The sequence below is a fragment of the Geospiza fortis genome, unplaced genomic scaffold, assembly GCF_000277835.1.
Source record: "Geospiza fortis unplaced genomic scaffold, GeoFor_1.0 scaffold166, whole genome shotgun sequence".
Classification (NCBI taxonomy): Eukaryota; Metazoa; Chordata; class Aves; order Passeriformes; family Thraupidae; genus Geospiza; species Geospiza fortis.
The window spans coordinates 12032318-12041199 of NW_005054310.1; the positions used below are offsets into that span (position 1 = coordinate 12032318).

General features: G+C 38.8%; 1 protein-coding gene across 1 annotated transcript in view; it reads right to left on the minus strand.

Annotated features, from left to right (window-relative positions):
• The window catches only part of PDZRN4 (PDZ domain containing ring finger 4), a 101209-nt gene extending 96710 nt beyond the window's left edge, over nt 1-4499 (minus strand). Inside the window, exon 1 of the mRNA XM_005419263.2 lies at nt 4192-4499. Within this exon, the coding sequence (XP_005419320.1) occupies nt 4192-4260 (69 nt within the window). The 5' untranslated portion in view covers nt 4261-4499. The remainder of the gene's footprint in view (nt 1-4191) is intronic.
• Between the last annotated feature and the right edge of the window lie 4383 nt (nt 4500-8882).

Sequence of the window (8882 nt, forward strand, 5' to 3'; positions counted from 1 at the left end):
TTATGGAAACCAACATGAGAAGCAAACAGCATAATCAGACTTCAGGGGATTTAAAAATGCTGTGAGCAAGCTCTACTATTATCCCAGGTCAAATATGAAACATAAATGTAGAACCTTCCAGTTTTAATCCCAGCTCCACTGTGACAGTGTTCACAGGGGTTCTTGGATGAGGGAAGAGACAAGGATGTTGACTCCATGTTTCAGAAGATTTGATTTATTATTTTATGATATATATATATATCTTACATTACAACTACACTAAAAAGAATAGAAGGAAAAGGTTCATCTCAGAAGGCTAGCTAAGCTAAGAATAGAAAGGAATGAAAAACAAAGACCTGTGGCTCAGACAGAGAGAGCCAGCTCTGCTGTGAGTGGTCACTAATTCCAAACATCCATATAAGACCAATCACAGATCCACCTGTTGCATTCCACAGCAGCAGATAACCATTGTTTACATTTTGTCTCTGAGGCCTCAGCTTCTCAGAAGGAAAAATCCTTAGAAAGGATTTTTCATAAAAATATGTCTGCGACACTCCACCACTGGCTTTGTGAGTCATCTGAGATAGCCTCTCCTTTCCCTTCTGGCTTCTCTCCTTTCTCCCTTTCAATTCTATGCACACCTGAGCTAGATCTGCTTCTTAACATGCAACTCAAAAAAGAGGTTTGCACCATTCTTTGGTTTACTTCTAAAAGCAGTGTTCTCTCTCCAGCTTTCCCCTCTTTTTCTGTGTTAACTGCACATTTTGAAAACAAAGCACAAAAATTCAAGCAAACAGAAATGGTCTTATGACAGCCACAATATTCTCAAGAAAACCTGCATTTTCTTGAGTCTCAAACAAGGCTATTGAAGATTACTGCTGATTCCCTTCAATCCTAGCCATATTTCTCTTATCCTTTCTGCTAAAAGGGAAGAATCCTCACCATGCTGCTAACAAATTACTTTAACTCGCTTCTTTAACCCCTTCAGTGGAAGAAAAAATCAGCTGAGTATGGCAGAGGTCTGCTCTTAATGGACATGAGCATACACCAGATCCCACCCTCTCTCAGTGACTTGACGGAGACTTCCTGGATGCACACTCATTAGCTCAATCCTGCTTATACAGCACACAGGAAATAATATTAAAGTGCTCCACAAAGTAGCATGTAGGGCCATAAATTTCAAATACAGACATCATTCATTTCTGCACTGGTAGGCATATGGAGAAGAGGATTTGAGGGGGGTATGCCTGATACCTGCCCCCAGTGAAGTCAAGAAATAACCCTGAGCCATGCTGAGGACTGGTGAAGAGGCACTCAGAAGCATGAGGGTCCTTCACCAATGCATAGTGGTACCTCAAAAGCTTTCACTCTTAAAATATGACTATTTGACTTTTTATTTTGATCCCAATCTGCATGTGCAAAACACAGTTATCTAAATAAACATATCCATCACATCAGCAAATGATGGTTTTGGAGATGGCCCCCATGGTCTCTGAATTGCTACCCAGCAAAAGACAAGTCTGGAGCGAAGGAATGGGAGAAGAGTGAGAAATTATACATATTCTAATGATGTCTTCCTTTTCCAGCAGCTCTACAATAAAAATCCCTGTGGTGCTGAATCTGACCTCACTAAAAACAGTCACAGAAAACCTGTCCCACTGCAAGCATTTGCATGGTTTTCCTCTGCAAACATGCTTTCCTTTGTTTACTATATTTTTAAGCGTATGAGTGCACAGACCACCCACAGTATCAGGTAGCCCAGCATGGGAAAGGTGGCAGATGAGGCTAGGATTGCTTCTTCATATGAATATAAATTAATCTATCTGATCCACATATGCTAGTGAGCCACAGCTCATCCTCAGTCAATTCATGTCCCTGACAGGCTAACTTGTCCCAAGCTCTCCAGAAATCATGTAGATGAAAGAGCCCAGCCTGTGGTATAGGAATTACAGGACTGAAGAGTTAAAAAGGGATTTGCAAATCAAGTAGTAATGCCTGCCTTGGCTTAATTTAATTTATCATATTCTACTGCTGCTCCCCCCTCCCTGCAGCAAATCATAATTGTTCACAGAAGCAGTTATGGTGTGAGACACTACCTGATCTTTACTGCAGCACCTGGCTAAAAATATGCTCAGTATCCTTTGGGCTCTGACCTGCACACACTGAAACAAAGATAGGGATGAGTTCACAGATGAACACAGGATGTGGCAGCAAGCACACTAAGTCATTTCTCTGCTCTCCTTCTGCACCTTATCAGTGACATTTCCCTAACAGCACAAGATGCAGCACCAGGCTCACTGCATTTCAACTCCCCAAGGAACCTCCCTGAGATCCTCCCAGGGATAACACTTTATCTGGCAAGCACCAGAGTAAAAAGTGAAAGCATTAGTTAATTTTGCACCTTGGTCGCTCACATCCACAGACACTCCAACTCAATAGCAGAGAAGATAACAGATAGAGGAAAGAATTTCTCTTGAATCTCTTAAAAACCCCACCTTACAACATTACTGCAAGGAATATTTTGAAGATGCATTTACTCTGAACCAGAGAGTCTTTTTCCTACACACACATGTAGCCCTTTAAGAAATGTCTGATTCCTCTCACAGCAGAACCTGCATTTCTTATTCCCTGGCACAGAAATGCAGACATTGACCTACTCTACTCCATTTTACACTTTCAGATCAGTTTGGCTATCCAGAGCTGGGGAGAGGGAAAGGGAAGAGAGGGAAATGTGCTGCTGCTATGCTTTTCCCTGTGCTGTTGCTGTAAGAAAAAATGATGATGGGATTACGACTAAATATTGAACTAAAGGGAAGTGTTCCACCTAGAGACCATCTTCATCAGGCAAGGCAATGGGCATGCTACCTGCAAACAGACACTCTTTTAGGATTGAATACACTTGCTGGTTCTGTGGTAAAAAATGATGCAGAGGTATGGTCCCCAGTAGTAATTAACAATGTTAATCTTCTTCTTCCTCTCTATGGTGATAAAAAGAGTCATTTTTATATTTAATTAATGCAGAGGATCATTCTGGAAACTGGCTAATGAGGCTCTGATCACATTACCATGAAAATGTGCATTAACACCACAACTGAGGAGGCTGCTTCATGTGTAGAGAATCCACTTTGTAATTAGCCCACTGTGAAATGAATCACGTCAGGAGGAACTCGGAGGGAACCAGTCGGCACTGGGCACTTAGCTGCTGCTGTGCCAATAGACCACCAACATTCTAAGCTGTTTTTTCTCCCCTGCACTGCCTGTCAGCAGCAGTGCAGTCCAAAACTGCCAGTGCTCAGCCTCTATCAATGGCAATGTGTCAAAGCCAGAACAAATTATAGAGGGAGAGAACAGATGCTGAAAGGCACTAAACTTTAGTATGCGGTGAGTCTGCTATGCCAAGAGGAAAAAAAAACCAAACAAAAAGCTGCAAAGCAAATACTGATTCAATAGGATCTGAGCAAAAATTATGGGCTATTATGGGGAAGTACTTGTTTCGTCTTTTCTCATCTTATTCTGAGGGAGCTGGGAGCAGAGCAGCAGCAGACTGCTACTCTGCTGTGCCCTACACTGTTAGGATGCTGAAAGAGACACCAAAATACCTAAATGGGATTATGATCTTTGTCTAGTAGAATACAGAAATAACATACACACAATGAATGAACGAGCAGCACACCTCACCCATGGAACCCTGTTGTACTCAGTACCTGTTTAAAGGTGACAACATGTTTCAGAATTATTTCAATTTTAATTAATCAATCTGAAAATTTAACACACTTCTCAGCCAGCACAGACATACCATAAAAACTTTGTTCCTTAACTTAAAAATACCTGAGATCATAGACCTAAGGCTTTCAGAGGCAGCAGAGCGATTTATCTGAAATCAGTCTTATTACCCAAGCCAAGGGCTCCCTTAAAACATCACCGACATGGTTCAATGAGAGTGCTGCTATATGACTGACATCTTGGCAGAAGATGCACAAAAATGTTAAAAGAATCCCACAGGAAGTCATCTGAAGGGGGAGTGGCATACAAGCAGAAAACAACAGGCACCCAAAATACTAATAATTACCAATCTCCCCCCAAACAATTTCACTAGCAATTTTGCAAAGGAAAAAAAAAAAAGGCAAAGCAAAACAAAAGCATCTCTACTTACTGTCTGTAAAGCACACACATTTTTACTCTGGAGATGCTGGCAATATCCTCTGCACTCACCTGTGAAACTTCATAGAGCAGTTTGTAGTGCTCTTCTCTCTTCTGAAAAGTGCACAGATTGCAGCCCATCCTAATAAGCAGCACAAGAGCAAAGCCTCTAATTTCCCCAGCACTGAAAGGCAAATGCACTGACAGGGAATCACCCTCCAGACTTGTCTACTGTTTTTCATCAGTCACTGGAGCCCCGACACACAGGCACGGCACTGTTAGCTGGAAGCACAAGGCAGGGCAGTGCGTAGCAGCATGCTCCTCTTCCCTTTCCCTAACTATCTTACACTCACGTATACACACACAGAGTTTCGACTCAGTTCATGGCAACACTCCCCCTGTCTCTGCATCAGTGCACATGACTACACAGATTCCCACTCATGAATATTAATAGCGTCTCATTGATTATTTATGACAGAACGTGTTAGCAGGGAGGGGTGTCATAGCTGCCGCTGATGACAGATGAATATTCACTAATTAAGAAGCAAATGTACTGTGGTTAAACAAAATTCACTTGTGTCAATACCAACTCTTTATTAAGGTTAGAGAGACTAAGCTGCATGCATTTCACCCACACTCGTCTCAATTTTTACAGTAATTGTGAGACTAATTCATTAATGGAGGTGGGAAAAGCACAAGTCAAGTCTTATGTTAGGTCTCCACCTTGTGCAACAGGGATCACAGAATAAATTTAAAATATTTGTAAGCATTTTAGGAGAGTGCTTATGAAACCTGAGCTCATGCTGCTAAAAATTTAAACTAAAGAAGGCAGGAGAAAAAATTAACCCAGATGGCTATACTGATAGCTCCAACTCTGACACTGCCAAATTTAGCCAAAATTCCACTGTACTCATAAAAGGCATAATTCCATAACAATTCATCATGCATATGTAGGATATGTGGAAATGCAGGTGTGCCTGGCCTGGTGCTTTTTACATATAGACAGACACACATTTTACTCTTTAATAAATAATCTCACATTCTAGTCTCTTTCTTGCATCTATAACAGATTAATTGTAACTATAGGCCAAATTTCTCAGAAACTCAACCGATACACCCTCTTAGACACCCAGGTATCAAAGCTATTATTTTAATATACAATTAATTATTTTAATATACAATTATATTCAATTTTACCATTTGTAAATTAGATTTTAATAGTGCCACAATTCTTAATGCGTGTATAAAGGAAAATTTAAAATTAAACTAAACCCACAGGTTAAATATTAAGGACAATGTAAATAACACAATTCAAGGCTGACATTAATTCCTGTATTGTACATTATATAATCCAATGGTAGTTATGCAAGATAAAAAGCCCAAGCCACAACAAAACAGGATAGAAAAAGCAAAAGTTGCTCCTTTTTTATCTTTACTTTCTCAGCAAATTTGCTCATTAAGAATTATATCAAGTGCTTATTTCAAAATATCTTTAATCTAGAGAGGATAGCAGGTGGGATCCAAAGCAGAAATAATTACTTTAAAACCAATGAAACCAGTTAGTTAAGATTAACGCTGGGCCCTAAAGAATTTTATTTACTAAGAAACTATGTACAGCTACTATTTTTTTGGGTGCAGTTCCCTAAAAGTGCTTTGTCAAATATTTAAAATCAGTAACAGGAAATTATTCCAATGAACACTAATTGATAAGAAATTGGCTTTGCGTCTAACAGCACCTCAAACACCAGCAACACTGGGTAACAAGCAGATCAACAATCATGTGCTGCTTATCAGTTCAGCCCCTTGGGATATAATAATCCGATTTTCTGAGCCCTAATTTTACCTAATAGACAGGATGAGAGCCAAGCAGAGAAACATAGAGGAAAAAACGGGCCATTGCTGCAAACTCTGCATAGTAGTAAAGTTTGCTAGAACCTCTAGGTAAATTATAAATAGGTTGAGACTAAATCTTAATTAAATTTCATCTCCTTTAATAAATGTGTGGAGTCAGAAGAATCTAATAATGACCATTAACAGAGCAAGCTCTTCCACATACCAGCTTCCAGCAGTGTTCTGAAACAGAACAGTAAGATTAATTTTCATTTGGTGGAAGAACCTGAGCAGGCAGGTTTGGTTATGAATTTCCGCCAAAGCCCAAGGATTTCAAAGACAAACCATGGAGGCTGGTTCATCATTGTTCAAAAGAATCAGCCTCTGTTCTACTCCTCCACACTCACATGAAATGCTGTTCATGCTGAGAGGTTTAAACCCATGTAGCAAACATCAACTCAATCTTTGAAGGTTTCTGTATTGTAAGGTGCAGAAAGATTCTCAGATGTGTAAATTTTGAACTTAAGAAAGTCAGATCAATGAACAAGACAACAGTCATGCAAGGACACCCATGCCATCTTTTGACGAAAAGCGTTCTCTTCTTCCACTGACACAACTTCCTCCTCTGACACCTACACAGTTTGAAAGCTAAACTACATTCTTGAAAGGAAACATTATTTACCTTGGTATATTTTTGGTAGTTTCTTAAAATTAGTTCTTAAAATATCAGGGAAAAAAGGACGTATTATTACAGGATTCCAGTTATATACAAGAAACAACAACAACAAAAACCAATAGACAAAATAAGCAATAGAAAGCCACAGCTAAGGTTTCAGCAGTTTGCCCTTACAGTGTCTATTTTCTTCTTTCTCTGATTCTTTTGTCTACTTGTCTGGAGACAATACACGCTTGGCCATTAATTTATCAAGTGTCTGCCCTCTGCTCATACAGAGTAAAAAGGTTCTGTCTTCTGCTTTTGTAACCACTAATGGGCACAGTCTGAAGGGCTGAATAGATTTATTAGAGAAGGAAAGGTGTACTTCCAGGTTCCTGAGCTTCATCAAAATATGCAACTTTGATCACACATGTGGTCAAAATACAAAACTTTGTGCAGCATATAACAATATTCAAGGCAAAACTTGCTAGAACTATAAACTAAAAAGAATTATGTGACGTGCTTTGGTCAAGTTATGTCAAGAATTTGATATTGGTAAGAAAACAGTTTCTTTCCCTCTTCTTCATTTTTATTGCCCTCCAGTTATTTTATATGTAATTCATAGATATTTCAATAATTCAATGCTTTTCTTAATTTTGGAGTTCTCTATGATGATTGCCTACAATTAAATCTTACCATAAAAAATAAAATCATAATGTACAATCAAACTAGCAATCAGTAATGCAAATGGATGGAGAGAGTTACAACAAAAATTGTTAACATTTTCAAATAACATGCCCTTGTTTAGATCCCCTAATTAATTTCAAGTATCTAGGAGATTACTAATATTTGGTATAAAGTTACCTCACTGAGGTACAGCAATGCCTAATTATGAGCACCCATGCTTGAGTATTTATCATTGCAAAAAATTCAAGACAATGACACTGCAAATTAAAGGCCACTCACTCCTTTATATCTTCTTTATCACACACTGAAAGACACATAATAAAATGTGACATTCATTTTAAGTAAGGATAATGAAACTGTTGGTCCAAACTCAGTGATGAAACCCAGTGAAGTATATGTGGAATTCCAAGTTTTCTTAGCAAGCCCTTGAATTCACACTGTCCTCCTGGTGTACCAATCCCATAGCATTTACTATATAAATTTTGAGGAATTCCCAGAAATCTGGCTCACAGAACAGATGGCAATGCAATTTATAGTCTAAGGGCTGCATAGCTGTAAAACAGAAGTATTATAAGAAAAATGGAACCAGAGAAAGCTTTTGCATATCCCCACTGTTCTGAACAAAGGCCTGAACTCATAAAGTTTAACCTTTGTCTGGGTAGATCTTTTAGCCTTTTGGGATATTTAATGTTTGTAATGAAGCCTCAGCTGCTGGAATCAGGTGATCTTATGCATCAGTCAGTTTGCATATTAGAAAAACAAGGAAACTTCCAGACCTATAATTGCAGAGAAAAACTTAAAAACCTTGCATCAGTATAACCCAAAGACTCAGAATTTGCATATAAGCTAGCCAGCTTGAGCTCTAAAATAACAAAATGTATATATGAACCAGTAGGATAAATGAAGGTGCAAACTATGGAAGTACAAAGTCATTGAAATGGGCTTAGGCTTCAATAAAATGGATTTTTGCAAATACAATGAACTAGAAAATCATACCACAATCCCTACAAGATACATGAAAGCCTTACTCAAAGTAAAAATGCTTGCTGTATGTTTTCTACAGTCATCAGACCATACTTGAAAATGCATGAACATAAAAACTAAGAATTTATATCTGTGACAAAACGCAATATTCTCTGGAACATTAAGTTAGGAAAGACATTTGTTTAATCTCATATCCTTTACCACAGCTACCAAGATTTCATGCACTGGTCAAAGTCATAGCAAAATTAAAGGTGGCAAGGGAAGAGGCAGGACATGGAATTCCTATGTTCTGTATTTCCCAGGAGGACTGTAATTTCTCTGAAGACTCTTTAGGTCTGCCTGACTGTAAATCAAATGGGCTCCATAAGTGGAATTTTCCATTGCCTCAATCCCTGCCTTCCTCCCTGGAAGGCACAGAGCACCCATAACATCATATTACACAAGCCCAGTCTATTGATATCTATTGATTGTTTTTCCCATCCATGATTAAATTGACACAGGAACTATGGGATCCTATGGGATTTATGGGATTCCTTGTCAAAAATGCAAATAGCTGTCCAAAGGGAAATGGAAAGCAAGCACATGAGGAAAACTCTCTGCCACGATT